This window comes from Carassius auratus, chromosome 46, assembly GCF_003368295.1.
Source record: "Carassius auratus strain Wakin chromosome 46, ASM336829v1, whole genome shotgun sequence".
Lineage (NCBI taxonomy): Eukaryota > Metazoa > Chordata > Actinopteri > Cypriniformes > Cyprinidae > Carassius > Carassius auratus.
In genome coordinates, this window is record NC_039288.1 from 10,437,759 (window position 1) to 10,464,810 (window position 27,052).

The window sequence follows — 27,052 nt, forward strand, 5'->3', positions numbered from 1 at the left end:
CTTGAGGCAGGAAGCATGTCTGCTAACAACATATTTTGGTAAATTATTATTATTTTGTTAGGTCCATTCTTGCTATTCTCTAGGCCTACTACTCTTCATTCTTTTCTCTGTGTTGAGGACTCTTTTATATAGGGGACTATTTAGATGTATGAATGCAACAAGCAATTCAGTTTACTTCACATATGCCGTTTTTACTCTCTTGCTTGTGACTCTACTGTTATCTGCACTCAGTTTACCCCAGAAAACTGCTGACATGTCACATCTAAGGTTTATTTATAGTATCAAAGTGTAAAAGCACACTCATATTAATTCTACTGGACAGTAAAACAATAGTTGTACTCTATAACTTTAATAAAAACATAAATACATAGATTAAATACCTCATGGGTTCTCAGACTTGTTTCTAGTGCACAGTTTAGCTCCAATCCTGAACCAGCTAATTACAATTTTGCTAATAGAGCTTTGCAGAGATGCATTTTTATAGGGCAACTGGAAAGTTAGCATCCCTGTGGTTCACTCAACAAAAAACCAAAAACCAAAAAAAAAATTTAATTGGCTTTTGGATTATTGCAGGAAAATGCAATAATTATATTAATTATATAATAAAATGAACATTATATTGATCCTTCATCATGATAATCTTCACAAATTAACACAACTCTCCCCAAAAATGTTTACAATATTATCTTTGTATGCTTGATAATCAGAGACAGATCTGTTGGAATAGGAATTGATTTGCTAAATTCATGCATTTTTTCTTTTTACACTTGGGCTCATTTTTATCATTATAATAGTTGTTTATGTTATTATGTCTTGGGAAGTGTGCTTAGGATGTGTTTCAGCGAATCACTTGAATGACACCCTTGTACTGAGACACATGGATTGCATTTCCCCTATAAAGAGGCCTGCATCAATATATTTGCCAGGTTCAGTTACACCAGAGTCATTTACCACCGCCATAGGAACATATTTCCCATCAGAAATGACACCCACTTACCATCACCCACATGCATTCCCTTGCAGGAAGCCCTGTCGTGCATTCCTCTGGCTGTAAATGTTTGTCACAAATCATACGTGCCGTTTACCTCCAAGTGCTCTCGTTTCACATGGCTGGTGGCTTCCAAATGGATTTTGTTTTTCATTTTCCATGATCATAAATGAACATCACCAGTGCCACGTCTCTTACAGGACTGGAGCGGTGGAGAGCGAACTTTCGAGCACACAGCATTGTCAGAACAGTAAATCCATGGCCTCCGTCACCTCAATTACAGAGGAGAACACGGCAGTAATGCAGACACCCACATGAGAGAAAGCAAGCAAGACCCTTGAACTGTCCCTGAATACCAATGACAAAAATAAGCACCGCTCCATTCACACACAGTAGGACACAAATCAGACTTGTTTTCCTCATGCCCAGGTTTATCACTTATCATATCGAGTTACTGTCATGATTTAAATAGAGCTTTTTATTTAATCCAAAGGTGTTAAATAAGGTCATACTGATTTTTGATGGATGTTGCTTAACTGTTTTCCTAAATGTCAAAAACCTGAAAACTAATCAATATGCTTTTATTGGTGCAACTAATAAACTAGAAATATACATATTTGAATGTAACCAAGCACCATATACACAAATAGAGTCAGGAATAATACAAACAGTTCAATTAGAGTCAGTAAACAAAATAGATTCTAGTTTAGAAACGCTAGTTTAAACATCTGAGAAAGGACTATACAAACATATGTACAAGACCCAACAAATATGAGAATATTGACATAATTAAAACCCCAGTGTGACCTGAGAAAACAGTGATTCCACAGCCCTTACTGTAGTACATTAACAAACAGCTCTGTACTGTTATTTTAGCTTTTATAGCTAAACAAACTGAATTTTTATTCAGTAATACATTATGTGTTTGTGCGTAAACTGTTTTAAAATTGATCTCCATGCATATTCTACAACCGTATTTCGGAGAAATGTAATTGGATATTGCTGTGGGTGCGGGGGACTGGTTAAGCATGTCTTTTGTTTTTGTTTATTTGTGTGTTCATATTTCGTACGTATGTTCTGTTTATGTTGTAACATGTTTTTGTATTTATAGAACCCCCTTAAAAATGAGATATTACATCTTAAGGGGCTATACATTCAATAAGCTCAAATATTTTAGAACTCATGGATGGATGTTAACAGTGGGAAAAATGGGTGACACGGCAAGCACAAGAGGGCATAAATAGGTGACATTTCACAGTGCATGTCAAATAAGCAAGTGTGCAATTATATGGTAAATTTGGTAACTTAATTTCTCTGGTCTGGTTTGTTCCAGGTTTGTACAAACCTCTGCTGTAAATAATTTTTTAAGTCATTTCATATACAAAAAAAAGTAAACACATATACTTTAGAAATGGTTCATAGAGAATTTGGTCTTTCAAAAATTTGGTCCCTAAAGAATATTACTTTAATCTATCTGAAATAAAAAATAGATAAAATTCAGCCTCTCAAATGTCAGTGTCGCACGCTGCAGGGAGGGATCAAGAACTGGTTATTGAGCGGACATTCAGTTGAGTGATTTTGTCCTCAATCACCAGACATTCCCCTCTATATTCTCCTCTTTGGAGAACAGAGTGCTAGTCACGGTCCACTGCTGCAGGCTCTTATCTAGCACAGTCCCTTAAATCCTTCAGTCCAGTGGTTTGTTAGGAGGTATTTGTGGAGATCACCCAGTGGTTATGATGTTGTCTGGTGGCTCTAGGGTCTCAGCGATGTCCTCTAGCTCATCCAGGAGATCAGAGAAGGAAGGCCTTCGGAATGCATCCATCTTATAGAAAGAGAAACACATGATAAGCTTTGCTGTTTCACTGAATCTGTTATTTATATATAACACATTATGAATGCTGAAGGTGAAATCTCTCACTTGACAAGTGTAAGTTCTATTCAAAGTCACACCATAATAAACCTGACCCTCGAGTCGCTACTTCATACCTGACAACAGCTGGCGGAGAGTTCCAGAACCCGCTCTGGGCAGCCCTGCACCAGCTCTCTGAACGATTCCACATCCAGCCCATAGTCCTGTCAACAGATCACACACTGAGGTCAATTCACCTTTTACTCCTTTCTTTAAAAGAACGTGGAAATGTTGCATACTAAAAGATGTGGAATTTTCAGCATTCAGTGGCTATCGCAGAATTTAAAATGCATTCTGCATATCATCACATGAGCTCAAAGTAAACTTTACAAATTGCCTCTCTTAAAAAACCAATATGAAAACACACTACATTTTTACACACACTCTTCAGAGGGGTCAGAGACAAACAAACTGTATTTCACTAGGAAAGTGTAGGACAAACTTAACCAAAAAAATGCATTACAACGAAAAAAATATAGATATTGTTTGTTTCACTAGAAAAAGTATTATATTATCTTAATAAACTATGATTAAACAATCTAAGAAAATCTATATTTCTCCAGGAAATTGTAAGAAACACTTTGCGAATAACTTGAAACGAACTATATATCAAACCTTACAGACAAACTATATTGCAGTTATGATGGTCAAAGCAAACTTTACTAACTGAATCAAAAAAATGCAGCCTTTATGAGCATAAGAAACTTCTTTCAAAAACATTGAAAAACAACGTTTGACTGGTAGCGTATACGACAACCTAAATAAGTGAACAACTACGTTGAAAATGTAGATCGACCAGAAAATCATTATCCTTGATGTGTCTTAAGATGAATAAATCCATAGTAAAGAATGGTCCGTGAGATGGTTCCCTTGACCTAGATCAGCTCTATCTGTTCTCTCCTCTCCTGTCCATCAGCATTAATGAAGCATAAATGACCGCACTGCTGTACACGAGGGCACAATCACTCTGTCTGACCTTACTTTCATCCCCAATGCTGTGAAGAGACCCATATTAATTCACACGACTTAACACGTCTCTCTTAAGGGTTGTATGGTAATCATCCCAGAGCACATGCATCTGCTAAATTATGAATCATCTGTGTAACGATTTAATGTAAATGAACTAATGGTATTCATTTGCCTATGCTGAATAAAAAAGGAAACAGCTTTTACTCAAAAATAGTTAGTAAATTTAACAAGTAATTACAAAATAAATTTCAAATGGAACTGAAATGTGAAAATTAAAATAGAAAGACTGAAATGGCATTTATTGTAAAACATACGCTCATAATTGGTTTTATTTACAGCTTTGAACAATCTTTGAGGAGATCCATGCTTAGAATTCAAACAACTGTCTCCAAATATTTTTTTTTATTAAATTTAAATTAAATGTAAAAATTAAATTAAATTTATGCATTTAGCAGACGCTTTTATCCAAAGCGACTTACATTGCATTCAAAATAAATAATCTTAATATAGATTAAATAATATTGAAATATTTTTTCATCATGTAAAAATATATCTCTGCCCTTGTAAAAGCATTCATTTATTTTTAATGCATCAAAAACATGATTTATATGTTTTAGTGTGTAAAATTTATTTTAAGCTATTTAGTCATAAATTATTTGTATATTACGAGGAATCACTTAATTTTATTTTTTACATGAAAGCAACATTGTAGGACATTAATGTATATGAATATAGTTGAATTTTTCCATTATTCATAATTAAAGTATTCACTTAAAATTTAAGAAAAACATTAATAGCAATATAATTTGACCAACTAATTTATAAAGCAAAAAAAAATGGTTCAATAGCATTTTTTGTATGTTCTGATCACAACAAATCATAACATATATTTAAACAAGGAGAGACTGAAGGACTGTCTTTGTGTGTTCACCTGTGTCCTGGGCAGCACTTCTGGGTCTGCAGGGATTCTCGCTAATATCTCACACAACATGATCCCAAAAGAGAAGACATCAACCTATGATTAAACAGGAGAATACAGCCAGTCAGCAAAGGTTCAGTTCAGTCTCTAATCACAACAGCACCGGCACCGGCTCTCTCTTTATCCCCGACAGTGAGGCAGAGACATAACTCATTAGAAATAACTTTCCAAATCTCTACCTCAGCCCCGACCTATTAAGGATTGCATCAAATCTGAAGGTTAATTTGGATTAATGTGAAACCAATTTAGTAAATCGATACTAATTTAATTTTCAAGAAAAAGACTATTAAACCATAAATGATCCACTTCTGTTGTCAGCTTTACTTGACAAGCATTTTGTTCAGTCAATGAGTAAACGTCCCAGTCTACACTTCCGTTTTAAGTCATACGTCACATTTTCATTGGTACAGCATTCTGTTTTCAGTACCTTGCGGTCGTACGGCTCTCCTCGAAGCATTTCAGGGGCCATCCAGAAGGGCGACCCCACCAGAGACAACTTCCTGTCGGGACCTTTTGCCGGCAGATCCCCCACTTCTCTAGCAAGCCCGAAATCAGTGACAACAGCCTCCCTGCCACGCGAGGTCACGCGGATCAGGCAGTTCTGCATTGACAAAAACAAGATTCCACATGTAATATGTTGCATAGCAGAAGACTTTATCTCATATCTTTCATTGTGGTATGAGGAAAGAAAGGAAATGAAAATAAGCAAAGCACAAAAGTATAAGGAAGATTTTTTCACCATCTCGGATTACAAAAATGAAAGAGTCTTACGAGGGAGACCAATACTTTTTCCAAACAGAACTACAAAGCGTGCCACAAGATGGCAGCATTGCTCTATAGGAAGATTGAGCAGTGAGAAATTGTTTTTTAACTCTGCTTCTCTATTACAAAATCCCCTAGAGCCTCCAGAAAAACCCAGTCATTACCAGATCTTGTAATTATTAAAATCTGGTGTGTCATGGGCGGTTTGTCATCAGCACGTGACTCCAAAGCTGTGGAGTTACTTAAGCTTTATAGTTCCTGTTTTCCTCTAATTTAAACAGAAAGGTATGGATCTAACATAAGATTGGGCTAATAATATATAATAGTATGCAATCAGTATAATTATAAACACATTTTAAATGATAGTAATAAGAATAAAAATCGATCATTATTACACAATGTAACAAAAAAAAATTTCATTAAAATTTTCTTTTGTAATCTGGTGGTGCTAATTATTATTGCACTATTTATTTTGGTCAAGTCAATTTAAGAACTTCTATCATTAATTATGAAACATTACATATATTACATATACATTACAGATAAGTGTTTGCATGCTTTTTTTAAGATATTTTGCTTTTGCAAGGATGGGAATATTCTAGAAGTTTCCGTAACATTTTGTAATCGTTCAGTCAATGAATCAGTAACATTAATCAGTGAAATGCACAAATTGATTAATCTGCTGCTGAAGGGTAAGAGTCAACTCTCTGACTTCAACTTAAAGCACACACAGTAATCTTTCACCACAGAGTTGTGAATGTGCAGTGAGTGTGGTACCACGCTCTGAGGTTTCATGCGTGGCAGTAACAGTACCCATGTGGTTTAAATACACCCACTGACATAAGGCAGCTATACAACCACACATAACCTCTGGCATGGAAACCTGAACCTGCCGTGTTATGCAAGCAGAACAAGTCATGTTTTACCTCCACACTGTGTAATGACATGTAAACTATATAGTAGCAGTTTTCGTGCTATGGACTTGTTCAGGTGTATTATTACTTTTCTAAGTGATGTACATTCCTTGCCTGGTGGATGGTAATAAGCTAAAAAGAAAATCTTACAGACTTACACGGGTCCGGTAAACAAGCCCCTGCTACCACCCCGAACACATTAGCAACCACATTGCACTGAGTTTACTTTAGCATACATTTACTTCAGGAAATCTAAGAATCTAGTTATAAAACATAAAACCATTTAAAAATAACAAGTTATGTCCATTTAAGTGAAACCGTGTGAGCAGGGCGAGAGGATAAAAGCTTGAAAGTGACAGGAGTCAGCGGGTCATTTTTTATGTGCGCGAGTAAACAGGAAACGAAAAAAGGTAAGCGGGTGAAAGCAGCAGCAGTGTGGAGTTTATGGAATGGTGAATGCTGAATGATTAGCATAATAAAGGTCTGACCTCCCCATCTCTGTTCAACACACAGGCCTGTGCTCACTGCACACTGCAGCCTGGCAACTGCCACAGTTAAACCTGTCAGGAACAGGACTGTTTGTCTCTGCTTACAGCTTAATAAGGGTGCAGGTTTGCTTTTCAAATTCCTAAAAAAAAAACTAAATTCTTGTCTTTTAGTCATTTCACTAATAATGCAACGATATGAGTGAGGGTCTCATATACACTACTGTTCAAAAGTGTGGGGATAGAAAGTGTTTTTAATACTTTTATTTACCATGGATGCACTAAACTGGTTAAAAGTGACAGTTAAAAAAAAAATTCTAACAAATCTGTTCTTTTGAACTTTCGATTTGTCAACCATGAAACAATTATATCATGGTTTCCACAACAACAGTATTAATTAAGCTCTGAAAACAAAGCACATTTTCAAATAGACATCTCTTTTTTTTAACAAGGTGCACATTGGAAGTCTGCAAGTGTACAAACGCTGGAACGGAATAAAAAAAATACAATAAAATGGTTTTTAATTTATTTTTAATCAAATAAATGCAGCTTCGGTGAACATAATAGAAAAAAAAAAATCTTACAGACCCCAAACTTTGGAACACAAGTGTATTTTCAAAAGAAAATATTTCCTTCCTATAAAAAATATACTTCTTTTTTTCCAATAGGGATTTTCAATAGGAAGGATTTCCTGATATGTTTTTTCCTTCACTGAATTTACATAAACACATTCTGATGAAAAGTCACTTATATTTCGCCCAGAGCCAATGCTGTTCCTTTACAGAACACGTCTCCTTCAGGACACTATGTTCTTTACCAAAACAATTTTAAAATACCTTGGCCCATGGTGTGAGAATGGTCACAGTTGAGGCATGCGGCACAGTTTTCATGTTCTGTGTGTTTCGGTATTAAGCACGTTATCTACGTTCCATCACTCTGCTCTTGTGTTCATAAGCGATGAATGGAAACCATAACTGAAGTAAATCTAAAGAAACCAAACCCTTTCACTTAAGATAATATCAATGATTCCAAGTTTCACACACTGATAAACTCACTGAGCAGAGCGCTACTTGTCACAAAATGCAATTACATTTTTTATCATTTCAATTGTTGAAAAACAAAAAATCCAAAAGTGAATTAGGAGCCAAATAAATATTTTTGCAAACATACTACACTAAAAGTGCATTAAATCTATTGCAAAATTCAGATAACATAATATAAAACCAAGCTGCATCTTCAATCAAATAACGCTGGACCCTTTTCTGAACTAGCTTCACTTAAGGTGGATAAAAGGTAATGGCTAAAATGAACGCAATTCATTAATTTAATAATTTAATAAACATATATACACAGACAAACACACACACACACATACATATATATATGTGTATATATATATATATATATATTTATTAATATATAGACTTTAAGTTTGGCATAAGCATCCAGATACTTTTGGGGCCACTGTGTAAGTTAGCCAATCTTCACTTTGTAAAATTATGGGAGATAATATTATGGTTATCTCACAACTAATATCAGAAACTAAGCTGTACCTAAGCAATAAAAAAAATCTGGTTATATGACAAAAGAGGAAATGGACAAGCAAAGTGTGCAAACTACCAGTTAAAGACTGAAATCTGTGCATACCTGGTACTTACTGAATCATGTATTCATCACATTTTGTTCAAAACATGACTCAAGTCAGTCAAGTCAGGCAAGTTACATTAGATGTAAAAAAACAAAACAGCAGAAATTCTAATGGAGAGACATTAGGCAAGGCGTGTTCTTGGCACACACCTTTAAATCTAGGTTGAACACGATAAAGGTGATATTTCATAATATATCTTTGCCATAATTGCTTAACTTTGATTTCTAAACTCTGCCAACTCACTCGTCCTCACCTTGGAGTTGAGATCTCTGTGGTAAACGTTCTTGTAGTGGAGATAGGTCATTCCTCGGCTAATATCACAGCCCAGTTCGATCTTCTCTCTCCAGCAGAGGTTGACGTCATGCCTGGCCAGCAGCTCCTCCAGACAGCCTCCGCTCACATACTAGGTGGAGGAGGGAAGGACACGAGATTATAAAACACTTTGAATTAGAACCTGATTTCTACAGTGAAAATGCAACTGGCTTTTGCAGCATGTTAAATCAGGAAAATATTTTTCTTTGTAGAAAACGATATACTCTTGACACATTAGAAAAACATAATGTTGAGTCACTGCTAGTGTTATGAGACTTTCCGGGCAGCACACACAGAAAGCAAAAGAAGGATATGCTTAATTGTGAATACTAATTCCTAAACGTTGCCACCCACCTCGAGAATTGGATACAGCTTGTTCTCCTTGACACAGATCCCCAGGTACCTACAGAATGAAAATCACAGTACTTTACTTTATTCATCCGAGAACTGAGGAATAATGCTAAGTTTAGAGCATTCACAGATAATGACAAGATTGACAAATTATCCAATCAGCACCTGTGACCTTTAAACATCTGTGTAAACCCTTTAAATTGACTTGAGATCAAATTTTAAGTAATAAAGGAATCAAAAGGCTTTTAGCAGTGCTAATTAAATTATGATGAAAGTGTATCGCAGGCATTTACCAGGGCATTGCTATGCAGTTGCTAAGAACACAAAGTAGTTTTTAGTTGCTATTGGGTTGCTAGGGTGTTCTGGGTAATCAAAAGAGGCCATGTTTTTATGATACTCTAGATGTAGCCTGAATACAAAGGGTTAAATGTCTGTTCTTATCATAAGTATGAGCAATTAGGGATGTTAAAATTCTGGCTGATCCAAATGATAAGGTAATGGATGAAAGTTGATAAATATGTTTATAAATTATTTTCAAATAAATAAATTCTAAATAAATTAAAAAATAAAACAATTGTTTTAAATGCAACGAGATAACATTGGCCAGTATGAAAAATGGAAAATTGTTTATTAAATTATTAGGGGTTTTAAAGATTAATTTTTGCGAAGCTCACAGTAAAAGTAATTTAACTCTACAAATATTAGAAATTAACATGCACAATTAGATATCCGGCAATAACTGATACCAAAAAAAAATAAAAAATCTTTAATATTGACCGATATCCAATCTGGTGCAGATATATCATGCATCCTTACAAGCAATACTAATAATGATGCTTGTTAAGCTAACATTTACCAAACATAAAACACGGGTTGTTTGTAGTTATTACAGTCTCACAGTCTAATGCGTTTAACATCAGAAGATCCTCTAAACTGTAGCCATTCACTGGTTACCTTTGTTACCAAGGTCATGGAATCTTAACGCAGTCAGGTTTGATTATTCAGTATTATGCAGACAGTCAGAGTTGTTTTCTTCTCATGTTCTGAGTGGGAGTTCTGAGCATCAGGCCGGCGTGGGATTGATGGAAGTGATTAATCGCGTGTGCAGAGGCGGCTCACCTCACTATGTTGGGGTGGGAGAGTTTCTGAAGGAGACTGATCTCCCTCACGATGCTGTTCTGATCCACGTCGTTCTTGTAGATCTTCACTACCATCACCTTCTTGGTGGTGCCATGTATCACCTGAGCGAGGGAGAATAACATCATTATTGACTCAGCAGCGAAGGCTTCACATACTGTACATACAAGTGAGGGATTTCCTAACATGTTTATCCTTCCTTGAAATTCTGTAAACACATTCACAACAAAAAAGAAGCATCACTCTTATTTCCCCTGGGCTAATTCTGTTCCTTTACAGTACACATCTCCTTTAGGACACAAAGTTCTTTACAAAAATGCTGTCATTACCTGGCCCATGGTGTGAGAATGGTCACGGTGGAGGCATGTGGCACAGATTTTTTTTTTTTACCTTCTGGGTGTATTGAAATGTAACACGTTATCTAGGTTCAATCAATCTGCTATTGTAAAGCTCTGCTGTGATCTTAGTCCTCACCAAAGTCTTTCATTCAAGATCGTATCACGCACAAAAGAGTTTCACACAATATTAACAGCTTTTTTTGTGAGCTCTGGCATGACTTGTAACAAAATGCGGTTGAAGTTTCTTACAATTGAAACTATGAGGTTAAAGGAATGCTGAAGCGATTTTGCAAAACAAGAAAAAAAAAAAAATTGCATATAAAAAATGTGATTACTATAGTTCCCTCCGGCATTTTTTAAAACCAACTAGTTATTTTCTTGTTTGTGATGGTTTTCAGGATCATCTAAGCTTGACAGGGTGGTGACGGTACGTGACGTTAAACATGTTTTTCTTAGTAGACCGTCTGCAGCTTGTTTTTTTAAAATGAACATGTCTGTAAGTTTCCGTTGTAAGCGCTACTAAGGCCATGACAAAATGTTTAGAAGATCATTTAACATTTTGGCAATAGAATTCGGGTGGGTACAAAATCCCCAACAATTTTTTATTCTGGAGATCCAGAACCTTGCTCTTGAAAGGCAGCAGGTGGTGGAATGAAAACATTTATCTTATGGTTTCAATGCCTGAGATCTCGATGTGCCTCATTTTCACAGCTTTGATTAAATCAGTGCACTCTCGCTAAAGGGCAGATTATCTAATCAGATTCTGTGCTGTTCAATAACAGACGGCCGCATCCATTATTACACGCCGCCTTTAGGACATTCTAGCAATTTTACCACTTTTTTTCACAAACTAAAAAAATAAATAAAATTCTCGCTCCTCTGTTACTGACAGGAAACCCTTACCTTGAAGACCTTGGAGAAGAAGCCGGTTCCGATAAGTTCTGCGCTGAAGTCTTCCCAGAACTCTAGTTTACGGACGGTGGTGCGGAGCCTGTGCCAACAGTCGGTCTGCCAGAAGGTGTCTGTGGACTCATGGAGCAGCGTGGGACTGACCGGTTCTGGAGTGTCACCCACCTCACACATCTTGGAGATCTCATCTACAAGAGAAAAAGCAGAAGCAGGAGAGATGAAGCTTAGTTTTACACTGCAGGAGGGGATTTAGAGAAATCAAAACCACCAAGATTTGTTTATAGGAGATGGATGTATTTTGATGAAAAATGAAATGTCAACACAGACAATACCTCAAATAACAATATGTTTTTATATAAAATACTTAGGTCTGGTTTAATCATGCATTTGCATTGAGTTATTTATTAATTTAGTTTTCATTAGGGTGCTTTTGATTATTTAAATTAAAAAAAAAAACGTTATAATGAGGACCATTCTTTTTTCGGTATGTTTTAAAAAAAAATCCGCAAAAATGTGTTTATCATGATATTTAATGTTATCAACCAAAATCTTCCACCCCCACTAATGTCATAATTTTGCACTTTCCAAGTTGTATTTCCAAGGAACCAGGCTCATAAAGTTCAATGAGTTTGCGATGACATCAAATCTTTGAAACATACTCAAAAGTTTTGAAAAACAAGTAAACGAGACACCCTTGAGCACACCTGCATATTCTCCTTTGTTGTCAGTTATATCTGGTTTCAGATTTACCCACCTCGTAAAGCCACCTGTGGTTGGTCACTCTGAATTTTGGTTAGACTCCAAAGTGGACTTTTTGCTCATACTCACAGGTTTGGATGTGCAAGGTATCCTCTAAGTCTTTAAAGATAGTTTGGCTTCATTTAGGCCAAGCAGACATGACAAAACCATATCCTAAGAACTTGCAAATGTCCTCATTGGATGATCTTACATTATGAAGTGACATGATGTTAATATTTAGACTAAGCGTTTATGTACTACACTAGCACAAATTTATGGCTTACCATGTGCTCTACACAACATACAAAAAAACCTGTATGTGTACATGTGTGCATTATGTGGATAGTCTAGGCATTTTATTGAATCGTGTATTAGCATGTCAGCTGGAGATTATGTCATTGCGTGTCATCCTTGGTGCCCAGAGCACTGGGTGTCCTAACTACCAGTTAACGTGTTTACTTCCACACGCAACAGGGTTTCTCAGTGATGGTCCCGCCACAACCTCCTTAACATTACTCTCAGATACTCAAAGCTCTGTATCAGCTGCTATAATCCCGGAGGTGATGACGCATTGCTGCTGCACTGGAAAGCAAAGTCCATAATATCAGTGTTAGCTCAGCATAAACTCTGGTTAGATAACTAGCTGGCCGCACACATTGAGAAAAAACTGCACTCATTACAGAGTCTCAGGGATTTTCTTTGAGAGAGAGAGAGATAATAACCAGGTTAGATCACTGCTCTGATGTTTGTCTGGAAGACATATAATTAAGTCTTTTAAAATGTTTTGGTCTATACTTTTTTTATTTTTTTATTTTTTACTGTAGCTACCTATTAAAATGTTTTTGAACGTGTAATTGTTTGTTGTGGTCTAATTTTTACATATGACAGTTCACTAACCACAAAGTATTATGGTATTACCTTGTTTTTTTGGACATAACATTGAAATACCAAGGTATTCTGTTGGAGTAACCTGGAAATACCACATTATTTGAATATGCTAATTAATAAATCATGTAATACGAGTGTTTTAAACAAACCTACAAACTGTGGCAGCATATAAATGTATTTATAAAACTAAAATATTTTATCTGAAATACGGAAAAGTGATAGTACTTCATATTTGAAATGTATAATTTAATATTTTAACATTTAATATTTAAAAGTGTGTGTTTTTGTACAGAGCTGCTTTCAATACAAAAAAGACGCTTGTGTTATTTAGCTTTTAATGACTTTACTATTACTAAAAATGTGCAAAATGGTAGACAAAATGCATTGTATTAAAATACCATGGTATTTCCATCTGCTACATCACTGAACCACAGCACCAGAACAGTACTTTTTGTAAAGATAGTTTGTGGGAAAACTATGGCATATGTGCAGCGCACCTATGCTGACAAAAAGTGTTGATTAACATATTTTCTTTGTCACGCTTGGCTAATATTAAATGCTGATGCAGTACATGCATGTGTGCTTGCCTGTACGAACAGACCGAAACACTTTTCTGAAAACTTCCTTGAATGCATTATGGCGGCGTATATACGTAAGGTGCAATAAGATCCATCAGGGCCTAAATCTTGATATTTCTGTTATCATCTCTAAAGGCATTACCACAATAACCCAAACTAAACACCACTCAAAGATAGAAAACTCATCCAACCATCAAAGTTCATACAACAACAAATAAGATAAGAAACTCACTAATCTTGTACGATAAGAGAGAGTGGTTACTGCCAATGCATATCTGGCTGATATTTGATATCTTGTACAATCATGGACAAACCCACACACACGCATGCTTAACGCCATCCTCAAATGTCATTGTCGTTATGCATGACACCTGAAACCTGCTTTGCCAGATGTACCTTCCCTCTCTCACATGCAAACGACAATGGTGAACGTAGGATCGACTGACGTGGTCCTTGAGGGGCTTTAGCAAGCCAGGGTGTCTCTTTCAGTGTCTGCGGGCATGTTAATGTAAATGGGACATGGAAAGAGAACAAACATGGTTTGGGGAGCGAGTGTAGAATGGATTCAGATGTGGTGTGATGCAAAGCATTTGTTTGATCTACCTTGGGGTGAAGGATAGAAAGAAATGACTCAATTAGTCTTCAACTACACACAGCACTTATACTGAAATGGTGAATTTCACCTCTTGATTCCATTGGAAAATATAAGAAGAGAGAGTCTGAAACAAAGCAAACTGTTTAGAATGGAGGAAAAATGGTTTAGACTACTAAAAAATGAGCTTCATGCCTTTTTTCGTAATCAAAACCACTTTAAATCCACACAGGAAAAGGGAACATGGCCAGCATATGCTGTTAAACAACTGAAGGGCATTTTTACAGTAAATAATTCAGTGTAAGGCAAGAACTCTCGCGTGTGTCACTTTGGGCGCTCTCCTTTAGAGATCTATTGAGTTTCCTTCTGTCTGTGAAGCAACTGAAGCTCCCTGGGACACATCCCCATCCTATGACGTGAGCTCTGGAGCGTGTGAATGAGACAGAAAGAGTGAGAAAAAAAAAAACTAAAAGAGGTGATGAAGTTTACAATTTGGCAACATCACAAAGCTTAATTTTATGCTAGTAAATTCAGTGCAATCTCTTCTCACAGATGGTTACTGAAAACACAAGCTGTGAAAATCTGTGTCATTTCAGATCAGTAACCATCTCTAGTGCTTTGATTTGGCCGATAATAACCCGGAAGTCATGCATAGGTTAAGCAGGTCTCAGTCATGCTGCACATGCATATTTTACACATTCAGAAGATTCAGTATTCAAACGCATTCAGGACCGAGACTCTCATATAAAATGCAGGTCAAATGTCAGTACAACTAGACATGGGTTTCCTCATCAGAACAGATTTGGAAAATGTGTGCATGCCATCACTAGCAACTGAATGATACATTTCTCCAAATCTGTTCTGATTGTACTCATCTGCATCTTGGATGAGTACATTTTCAGCAAATTTTCTTATTTGGATAAACTGTTTAGTTTTTCAAGTATTTTCAGATTAAACTTGCTTTATTTTTTTATTGCTATGCTTTTATGGACGTCTATATGTAAGCAAGCACTTTGCAAGTGAAATATTTTTATAATGAAATTTAGTTGGCACTGCCTCATGTCTTTTCATAGCAAATCCCCAGCATTACATTCTGACAAGTTCACACAACAATCTGCACTGAAATGTGACGCATAAACTGTTAAGTTTGGACATGATCAGGAACATAAACTTTCTTTCCTAACATTATGCAGAGCTGCATGTGCAGCGTCACAGCTAAGGAAGAGCGAAACGTTTGGCAGACCATCTTATTAATGTTAGTTTATTAACTGTATTCATAGTTACTTGTTCTTTTGGTGTTCAGGATTAATAATTTATCTCCTTCTTTAAGACATTTATCAATTCCTATTAAAAGAGCCATCCAGAATACTGAAAATTTGTCATCAGATTTGTGTAGAAATGTTAGAAAACAGCACAACCCGAGTTAAATGATAGTACAAAATGCTGGAGTAGACATTCTTGAAATTGACTGACTCTGGAATTTTGTATCAGTTAATGTCAGCTTTGCCATCTGTAATAAATTACATTTTAAAATATATTCAAATTTAAAACAGTTATTTTATTTGGTAGTAATATTTCATGTTATTGTTTTTAAAATATTTTGGATCAAATAAATGCAGCCTTCTTGAGCATAAAACACTTCTTTCAAAAATATTAAAGAATATTTACCCTAAATTTGAACAGCAGAGTAAAAACACAAGGTTCATATCGAGACACCATTCTGTCAAATTCCACACTTTGTGAAGATTCTGAAGCATTGGACGATGGACATGAGAAAAAGCAGACTAGAAATCAACTTCATGATGAAAGACACACTGTGGCGAGTGGGGCGGGGCCGAGAGGCGTGGGAACGAGGAGTGAGGCCAGGTGTAGTGATTGGAGATGAGCTACACCTGAGCCCCACCGCTAGTATCGAGTCCCACGTAGGAGATGGAAGGATATAAAGCTGGAGTGACGACCGTGAAGGGAGAGAGGACCAGGCCTGGGATATTATTTTATGTTTGCTTTTATTTGTGCGCGTCAGTCACCGTGAGGGGCTGACGCGCTATTTTGTGTTTATTTTGAATATTAAAATGAGTTTTGATTGTGCACCGGTTCCCGCCTCCTTCTTCCCGATGAGTATGGAGTGAATATCGTTACACACACCAAAAATAAAGCCTTGAAGAAAGACCACAGAGAACAACTGCATGAACCAAATTCAAAAACATCAGGTCCCGGAAATGCAACATCCACAACTGTGGCCTAAAAAACTGATACGACTGGAAACTCTCAAGCTAAACAGCAAAGTCACCGATACCGATAAATTAGACTCTTTTCCGTTGTTCAGGGGTTTTAAGTCACTTGATCTCCATTTGCACGTGTATGGACAGATCTACCAAGTTAACACGCAGCTCAAACCAAATCTTTATAGACTTGCCAGCTCCAACCAGTAATACACAAAACTTGAGGGAAAAGATGTGCTGTTCCACAAAGTAAATTTATCCTGATTACATCAAGAAAAAGAGAAATTAGCTACAGCCTGAAATCACTAGCCAGAATACAGCTGGCTGACTCAGAGACATGAATCAAACCCCTTGTTCTCTTTGTTTTGCCTAAATAGATGACCTTTAACCTTCTATTGAGACCTTCTACTGCTAATTGGACGGTCAACAGTGATTCCAACTGCTTTCATTTTGAATTATTTGATAGACGTGGAGCAAAAGTATGCTGTCATTACCCTTTTTAGATGACATCCCAGAACTGTCAAAAAGGTCATTGATCTCAGGTCTGAGATGTAGCTAGTTTGGCCAAACCCATTAGGAATAATATGAAATGCAAACAAACTGGCTTTTTATAAGCAGACATCTTGTGACAATGAAGACTAAGAAAATTCAGCTTTGTAATCACCCGGATAAGTTACATTTTCAAATACATTCAAATTGGAAAGCAATTATTTTAAATTGTAATAATATTTAAAAATGTTACTGTTTTTATTATGTTATCAAATAAATGCAGCCTTGGTGAGCATAAAAAAAAAAAAAAAATTCAAATGATGTCAGGAAAATGTTTTGAAGTACAAAAAAAATGCACTAACTGACAGAAATGCATTTACATGAGGAAGTCTATGAGGAAATCATTCAAGATTTTCTTCCTGTACAGTAACTGACAACACAGCAAATCAAAGCCGGTCCATTTTCAACAGATTTTGCTGTAGACCTCATAAAAGTTGATTTCCTACATTCTGTACATGGTTTGTGAAATTTCTGTATTTCATACATGGCCTTATCCTTCTGCAATGTTTCTGTTTGTGCTAAACTGGCAGCGCTGGTAGACACCTCACGATCTGTACCTCAGTAGATATAAATATCTGATTTATCATCTCCATTTCCATTCGTACTCTCTAACCTCTCAACAACTCTTCCCAAATGCTTAACGTCAAATCTCACAAAACGTAATATAAATCTTGAAAGACATGAGACAAATAGGTCAGCCACACATGATTTCAATAGCCTGTAACATGAAACATTTCTAACAATATCTTTGTATGCATTTGCATTCGTAATATATACAATTGAATATTTGTCAATCGCAATACATTTCCAACATATACCATTCAGTAACAGCTGGGTAGACGAACTGTTATTTTCCTCTGCATTACAGTCCAAACGTCTGACCCAACTTGCAACTAATTTTAACCCAGGCTATTAGAGGGTTCATATCCCTCTCAGACCAAACAAAATACACATCCACATATAGTTTAGACATAAAGGTAGCCCATATAAGTTCGGTACAGTCCTTTCCAACAAAAGAGCAGATAAGGAAAGTATTTTTTACATGTAAAACTATAAATACTTACTCCATCCGTTCAACAAGCTGTTCATGTGCATCATGAGGAGGTGTTGATGGTCAGCTTCCTGTGATCGTCTCTAGAAGAGACCACACAAGTACACACTTAAATGCTGGATAGAAAAATTATATGTACTACAATCTCATAAAATTCACCACATCCTAAAATGAAGTGTTGAATGACTAGTTAGCATTTTCTCCACACGTCTTTTTTCTGGTCAGCACTTCTATAGATATATGCAGCCGTGTTAGATAACTTTTCCTAATCAAACTTGCTAGAAGACTTGCTTGTAAATTCCTTGTGTTTATGACATTTATGACCTGATTTGCTCCAGACCATCTTTCGAGATAAACGTTTTACACCGAAATAGAATCGATAGCCCCATAATTAAAATAACTTTAAACAATAAAAATGACTTTCACGTTTACTATATTTTATATGCGTCTATATCAGTATTTATTATAATAAAATAAATACATTAAATCTAGATATCTACACACATCATAAATAAAAATATCTAAACACAAATGTTCAGTAAACAAACAGACGGCCAATCAATCATCTATAGTCAAACATGAACTAAAACGGTGTAGATTCAGCAATGGCATCTCTCATTTAAATAAAGAAAGGGAAACATGTAACGTTACTTACAAATTCACCTGCCTGCCTCAAAATTCTTCTTGTGAAACTGTCTTAGATGTTGCTGGTACACCCAAAGTATGAATCCACTCTGCTGTAAAGGCTTCTGTCACGGACAGACGTGCACTGCAGTTCAGTGCGCATTCCCGCTGATCCGCGCGCCGCTGCGTTCTTCTTGCTGTACACAAGCACAGGACGCGCGCAGAGCTCACGTCAAGAAGAGTTTGATCAGTTGCCATAGGAACCTGCGAGATGAAGCCTTCACGCTCATCATAGTCTCCACAAATCTGCGCATAGACTGCGATCTTGTGGCGCCTCCCACACGCTACAGATTTATTTCCTACATATTTTGATGGTATTTTGAAAAATACTGGTAACCAAAAATTTCCCACAGTAGTGAAAACAATAATAGCACTGAAGTCAACTGCTACCAGCAAATGTTTGGTTACTAACTTTCTTCAAAAGATTATCTTTAGTGTTCAATGGAAGAAATTTAAGGGTGAGTAAATGATGACAGAATTGTTATTTTTGGTGAATCATCCCTGTACTATTTACTATACACCCCCTGTAATATTTCATATTACTCCCTGACATTTTATTTTTATAAATGTGTAATTTTTAGAAAATTATTATTAAAAACAGGGTGGGGGGGTGGGGGTGGTATTGAACTACAAGATAAATGTTAACAGAAATGTTCTACATTTTACAGATAAGATTGAAAGCATTTAACCATGTCGAAACAATACTATTTCAACTGTTACTACTATTAATAACTTATGAATAAAAATAAAACAAAAGTAAAGGCAACTTTAATTTATTCAAATAATCAACTGGATACAATATATAGAATGACCAGCAATGATCAGAAGATGCTGTAAAAGAGCTCAAACATGCTTCCAAAACATGCTGAATGAAACTGCGTGATTGTGACGGCATGCATTTACGTAACATCCCTGTAAACAGCCCTCTCAACAGTGCTCAAATGCAGTTGCTAGTGTGATATGGATGCAAACATTTACTCTAGCCCTTCAAGAAATACTGGGCAGAAACAGTGAGGAATGATATTAAGAAGTTAAAAATATACAATACAGCGTTCCCTTCAATATACAGCTCTATTCAACATAGCGTTTGCAATGTCCTTCTTTGAGAAAGTGGCTGTACATAGGAAACAAAAAAAATGCTGTCTTTGATTTCAGCTGATGAATTTTGCTTCTAGTTTTGAATGTACAGAAAAAGAAAACATGGTTACGGCGGCCTCATCCTTCACGTAAAATTTTCACTAAACATGCATCATCTGATTTCTGCTAAACATTCTAACGTGCAAAAGATAAATCATGTATTTTCAGATTTTCCTTATAAACACTTACTCAAAAAAGGGGAACGGTGCTTCTCTAGTCCTGAATACATTATTTAAAGGTCATCAAAATCTGTTAAACTGTTCGCTTACATATGCAATAGTGCTATTGTTTAACCAGCTTCGTTTGGTGCACATGCATATTTAAGTCAATATTACAAGTTTTCTTCAACATTCAATATCCAATAGAAGACACAACCAGCTGACTTACACAGTCCAGAACTGCACCACAATGTGAGATTTCTTATGCATAGTAATAGTACCTACACAAGAGATTCAAATAAAAGTCTTAGAGAGAAAGAAAGTCACAGAAAACAAGTACTATAAAATACAGCAGAGTTTAACATGCAGGGAAACAAAAAAAGTGGAAAAAAAAAACAGTATAAAGTTGACTTATAGTCAATACTTATAGTATTACAAGGTAAACCAACAACATACATTCAACCTACTTGTGCAGAAAAGACTCCCCTGATACATGGAAGCATGAAATATGTTATTAATTTCAGTGGTGGAAAAGCACCATCACGCCAACATTTTGAAACTACAGCTAAATAGAGCAAACAAACAAACAAACAATCATAGAAAAATAATCAACACAGGAGATACATGACCATAGTGCACATTGAGAAAATCTCAACAGGGCTTTGGACTACTTTTGCTAACTTTAAAACTGAGCTTAAGCAAGTTACTATAGTTCTACACTGTCTAGAACAGCTTATCTAAGATTTCCAATCCTACTTTATCTACAATTCTAGCATACCAAAAAACTCTACACACGTGTACTGATGATCTATGCTACAGTTATGAGTATGAAAATGTAAGGCATATATCTGTGTCAAAACTGACAAACACTGATTACTAAAGTGAAAAGTCATGCATAGATTGCACAAAGTTATTGTATTTCCTCAAGAACTTCATAGAGTATGCATCCTATATAGAAATGCTGACAACGAACTCACTCTGATCATGACGAAGTCAGAAATGAACCACTACATGTCATTTTGGTAACTCTAAACAGGAAAACAAAGTGAAATTACAGTAAGAAACTGTTACCTTCATGGGTCAAGGGGGTCAAAAGGGTCAAGTACATACAAGAAGAATGGTCACAATGCCTTTTGTGGCATTCCCAAAGGTTATTTGTGCACTAAATAATTAACCTACTATTCAAAACCATGCTATGACCATAAATCTCTCTCTTTGTTGTTAAAAAAGAAAGGAAAAGAGAGATAGTTTCCAGGTTTGGTCCTGTTCACCATCTACAGCGCTGTCATTAATATAAACACAAAGCTGTGTGTTTTGATATATAAACAAACACACACATACGAACATATCTGCAATTTTCCTAAATGACATTAAACACATTTCCTGACCAGGAATTTTAAGAAGTTGAATTATTAAAAAATTATTTTAATTTTTTTTTTAAACATTTTTACTTAATTTGATTAAGCACACTTGATTTTGAGAAGAATTTCAGTTGAAGTTGAAATTAATTTCTGATGAAAGTCTGAGTTTTTTTTTTTCTTCCATTTATCATTTTTAAACCCAACTCTAAAAATCTAACAAGATCTGTAAAACTGCAATAAAGCAGCACGTCTCCCTAATTAATGACTGATGGAAAAATCTAAGAAATGAAAAATTTATTCTAAAAACTTCTTAGAGGTTATTGTCGGCAAATTTGAAGATTTTCAGTATTTAAAGCTATTTATTATTTAATGTGTTCATTTTTGTATACTTGCATACATTTTATTATTAATTCATTAATTTTAATTTGATCAAACCTGATGTTTTCGAGAAATTAATTTCTGATGAAAGTCTTTATTTTATCACTTTCAAATTCAGTTCTAATAATCTTTAAGATCTGTAGAACTTCAATAAAGTATCATGTCTCTCTAATTAATGAGTGATGAATTGTAAATCTTTTCCCCCAAAAAATCTGGTTTGCTTTCTGGTGGCGCCCCCTAGCGGAAGTAGGGGAGTAAAGCAGAGTCTCTGTGCCATAGAGGAGAGTAAAACCACACACGCACACAGCAAACAGGTCCTGAGAGATGGCAGAAACCTGGGCGGACAGATACAGTGCATGCTGCTGTGGACTGTACAAAAGCATGCATGAGCAGGTGGGCACCCTCCACATCAACAACCCAACAAGAGCTTCTTCCTCTCTTCCATCTTTCCATCCACGCCCCAGCCCCAGGTCCATATCCTGGCCTTCCGGAAGCCAAGACAGCCCCATCCTTGCACAGAAAGACACCCACAACTATCAGGAAAGAACTTCATCCTCGCCCACGAAGGGCAGGTCCATGCTTCGCATGCCTTCCTCGCTCTCTTGTTTCCTAGGAAACAGACAAATGTGGAGGTTTAAAATAACTGCACATTCCAGGCGTGTCAACCTGTCTATGGCAATGCAGACTTGTTGTTAAGTGCAGCTAGAATTGTTAGGCAGCGGGGAAATTAAGTCAGCGCGAGGGGGAGTTCATGGCATCGCATCAGTCATATGCTCGGGTCGGAAGGAGGCACATGAAAATGACTGACTACCATGTTTTTTTGCGAAGGGGTTAGACTGGGACGGCCAGGTCTGCAGCGCCGCATGCAAAATGCACCCAGTCCGATAAACCAATCAGCGTCCTTGTAAAAAAAATGACCATGGTTGGGCGGCAAATCAGGATGCTCCCAGATTCAGAAGGACCTGGAAAACATCATCCTGAACTCCCCATGAACTTATAGGAGATAAATGAGCTTATTTTTGATCTGTTCAAACATTACACGCAAAATATAAATGCTTGATGTACTAAGGGTTGATTATTAAAAGTAGCCTGTACAACTACTAATGTTTTTAAGAAGAAATATCCTGAATATTTTAAATATTACATGCATAAAAAGCTGTTTATCAGGTAGGAAAATACAAGCGGAAAAGCTTGTTATTCATTAAGCCATTTGAATGATAATAGTTTTGAGCATGCAAATAACACCACACCATCCATACCTTTTAAGTGCAGATCATGCTAACAGTGCTAACAGGCTAGCGGAGCTTTACTTGGGGGTACGGAGATTGCGGCAGTATTGCAAACTCCCTGCTCTCCCTTTTCTAGATGGCAGGAGAGATTCGGATATGCAATAATTCTTAAATCGGAGCGTTACTATTAAATATTCCTGACTAAAAAAGCCTTAAATGTATATTTTATTAAATATAACTCAAATATGCTAACGATTACCACAGAAAATGACTGATGCTTTTCCCTTGTTTATTAAATATCAACAACAATAGAAATAGGTTAAAGGGATAGTTTACTCTAAAATGAAAATTCTGCTCACCCTCAAGTCATTACAAACTTGTATGAATTTCTTCTATTTTTAAGAATCTTGAAGAATGTTGGTGACCAAACAGTTGACGGTAGCCACTGACTTCCATAGTATGTAAAAAATAGTGCCACCATCAACTACTTGGTAACCCACATTTTTCAAGATATCTTCTTTTATGTTCTGCATAAGTAAGTCAGTCATACAGGTTTAAAATGACATGAAAGGTAAGTAAAAGATGACGAAATTGTAAGTTTTGGGTGGACTATCCCTTCATTTAAGCGCTGCTAGCAAAGCATTGTAATGATAGCTTCAACCAGGAAATCATAGCTGCAAGGGGGCGCTCATGAGTCATAAAATGAGAAAAATGACTCTTCAAAGCTAAGCTCTGCAGGACACAGGCCCTCCAGGACCGAGTTTGGAGACCCCCACATTAGACCTTATGCAAAGAGTCCCCAGACAACCTTCTACTTCCGGTGAGATTCTGAGGTGAGCATCTGATGGTCACTTTACTATCCCAAGAGGCCACTGGAGAGGATTTGTGAATGGCATTGAAGCATCATAACTACCGCTTTAGGTCACATGGCAATGATGTTTTTAGTATGTCAGGATTACATTGATACTACACACATTATATAGAATTTCACTTCTTAAGTACATATAGATTTAGTGCATTACGAATGTACACTCCATTCAACAGGTTGGAGTCGAAAAGAGTCTTTTATGCTCACCAAGGCTGGATTCATTTAATAAAATGAACAGTAAAAACAGTGATATTTGTGAGATATTACTACAATTTAATAATTTTTTTAATATAGTGTAATATTTTAAAATGTAATTTGTGATGAAAAAGCTGAATTTAAGCAGCCATTCACTGTCAAATATCAGTTATGTAACATTGTATATGTCTTGACTGTCACTTTTGATAAATTAAATGCATCCTTGCGGAATAAAAATATGAATAAATGGACTGCCTGCCTGCCAGGCTTCTACTTTAAGTGCATTACTGTAAACTAATTTTTAGTTCATTTTTAAGCAACTGAGAAACTAGTCAAAATTATTTTCTGTGGAAACGTTGCATACACATTAAGCTCTATTTTACCTCAAAATACACTGACGATTCATTCTTATAGTGTTACAGAATGACTTAGTGCGGGTAAATAGAATAGTACATCTATACTATAAGTTATAATTAAATAACAAGCTAAACTATTTTACATTTTCTATGACCACTGAATCCACTGCAGAGTTGCAAGTGTACGTTCAGAACATCTGTTCCAGTTATAGCCCATCTCTAATAAGTAAGACTTACGAAAGCGTGAGTCCTGGTGCGGCGGGACTCCTGTCTTCCCTGCGGCCCCAATCAAACGGGTTCCCAAAAGACCGTTTGCGCAGCATAGTCCTAACCAAGATCTACAGCAGAGAGCATGCAGCAAGTATAAGTAACTCCAAAAACAGTACTTGCGCTGTTATCTGTGTGGATTATTTATCTGTTATATCATCTGATGAGATTATTAGCATTGAATACATTTTGTTTATTCATACCAACAAATATGCCACAAGCGGTTTGCAATCTTACCACGGTGGCCAGGCTGGGGATGTGCTTGACAGAGTTTTCCACCTCCTCCTCTGTGACTTCTATCAGGCTGCAGCAGTTGGCGTCCTCAGGGGGGAGGGGCTCAGCGCCGTGCCGCGTCACCCACGGGTGCACCTGCAACAACAACAATGGAACAGAAATCCTGCTTTGATATCATTCATTAACTCAAGACAGTGTCTAGCAGCAGGAGTATCCTATATTCACACAGGAAGTGCTTTGAAATCATCTTTAAGAACAAAGAAGGATTTCATTTGTGGTCCATTGGAAGTATGGAGGCTAATTATAGCATAAGAAAAAATATACTTCCAATTACAAATAATTTGTGGTCAGTAAGATTTGTTTCTTGAAAGAATACTTCTATTTGTATGATACCGACATTTTGAACGGTAGCATGTATGGTTTCAAAAAAACAAACATCAACCAACAGCGTAATTCTAGACCAAAACTTTTCTGACCTATCACAGATGCGGGCTAGTGTTCAGGAAACATACTGTTGACATTAATATAGTGTGGAGATTACACACATATCACTTTTGTTAAACTTGAAGGTGGTGTCACTTGTGGAATAAAAGTCACACTGACCTTGATTTGTGGGACGGTGATTCTGGTTTCAGGGTTCTTGTCCAACATTTTAAAAAGAAGGTCCTTTAAGTCATCTGACATGTCTGCGCTGTGAAGTGGGACAAAAATGCTATCAATGCCAGAACATCAAAATGGGGACGCTCTTTCAGGCTCAAGAAAAATACTCACTTCTCAGGAAGCTCCACTGGTTGGGTCTTGATCTTCTGATGGAGGCTCAAAATACGCTCATCCATAAACGGACACTGTAAAGAAAGGAAGTAACGTCAAAGACCACATCGAAATGAATTTGTTTTATACATTGTCTTGAAAAGTTGTGCTGAATTGTTACGGTTTATATATATTTGTATATTTCATGATATATACAAAAGTCAAAACAGGGCATACCACTCCATAGATAAAACAGTACAAGGTGACTCCCATCGCCCACACATCCAGAGCCTATAAAAACACGATATTAACTTGACAATGAAAATTAACAGGATGTTTACAACTAGCTTTAGAGTATAATAGAGCTCTTAACCTTTCCAGAGAAGTTCTTGCGGGTCTCTGAGAGGGTCTCTGGGGCGAGAAATGCTGGCGTCCCAACTGTGCTGGTCAGGAGGGCGTCTGCTCCCTCAAACTGGTTACTGACCCCAAAGTCGGCAATTTTGACATGGCCATCTTCTCCCACAAGCAGGTTGGAAGGCTTGATGTCCCGATGAATGATTTTCTGATAATGCACTGTTGAGGATGAGTAGTTGCCATCACTTTTAATCATTAGTTAATGCATTTTGAAGACTAGTGTCACAATTTGATGTATAAGGATACTGTAGATAAAAATGTCACAAACTTTCTTGATCTATTACTATTTTCTATCTATTAACAAACCTATTAAAATTAAAAAAAATTGTTAACTGGTAGAAATAAAGCTGAAATAAAATTATAAATATTACATGAATGCTTTAAATGAAAATTTTAAATGTTGTATTGGCAACTTAAGTTTAAGTACCAAAATTACCAACAAAACTAAAACTGACATAAAACTAATTAAAGCTATACACACACACACACACACACACACACACACACACACACACACACACACACACACACACATATATATATATATATATATATATATACAAATAAACAAAAACTAATACAAATTACAAATTACAAAATGAATGAAATGTAAATTGAATATGTATGTAAAGCTAATACAAATGATTAATAAATACCATAATAATGTATAAATCATACTAAAATAACTCTACAAATTTG

General features: G+C 36.2%; 2 protein-coding genes across 3 annotated transcripts in view; both read right to left on the reverse strand.

Annotated features, from left to right (window-relative positions):
• Positions 1 to 1,553: 1,553 nt before the first annotated feature.
• LOC113064134 (dual specificity testis-specific protein kinase 2-like) lies at positions 1,554 to 19,190 on the reverse strand. Its single transcript, XM_026234720.1, has 10 exons — positions 18,978 to 19,190; positions 18,336 to 18,405; positions 11,699 to 11,892; positions 10,440 to 10,561; positions 9,324 to 9,372; positions 8,911 to 9,060; positions 5,276 to 5,449; positions 4,801 to 4,884; positions 2,978 to 3,064; positions 1,554 to 2,813 (listed from the first exon to the last, which is right to left on the reverse strand). Exons 2-10 carry the CDS (start codon positions 18,367 to 18,369, stop codon positions 2,712 to 2,714), a joined length of 996 nt encoding a protein of 331 aa, XP_026090505.1. The 5' UTR covers positions 18,370 to 18,405; positions 18,978 to 19,190; the 3' UTR covers positions 1,554 to 2,711.
• Positions 19,191 to 19,763: 573 nt separating this feature from the next.
• The window catches only part of LOC113064135 (calcium/calmodulin-dependent protein kinase kinase 2-like), a 31,052-nt gene continuing 23,763 nt past the window's right edge, over positions 19,764 to 27,052 (reverse strand). For both annotated transcript variants that reach the window (XM_026234723.1, XM_026234722.1), the window contains exons 10-16: positions 26,313 to 26,512; positions 26,177 to 26,230; positions 25,961 to 26,034; positions 25,793 to 25,880; positions 25,193 to 25,324; positions 24,926 to 25,026; positions 19,764 to 22,649 (exon numbers count right to left, since the gene is read on the reverse strand). In XM_026234723.1, coding sequence (XP_026090508.1) covers positions 22,577 to 22,649; positions 24,926 to 25,026; positions 25,193 to 25,324; positions 25,793 to 25,880; positions 25,961 to 26,034; positions 26,177 to 26,230; positions 26,313 to 26,512 — 722 coding nt within the window. In that variant the 3' untranslated portion in view covers positions 19,764 to 22,576. The remainder of the gene's footprint in view (positions 22,650 to 24,925; positions 25,027 to 25,192; positions 25,325 to 25,792; positions 25,881 to 25,960; positions 26,035 to 26,176; positions 26,231 to 26,312; positions 26,513 to 27,052) is intronic.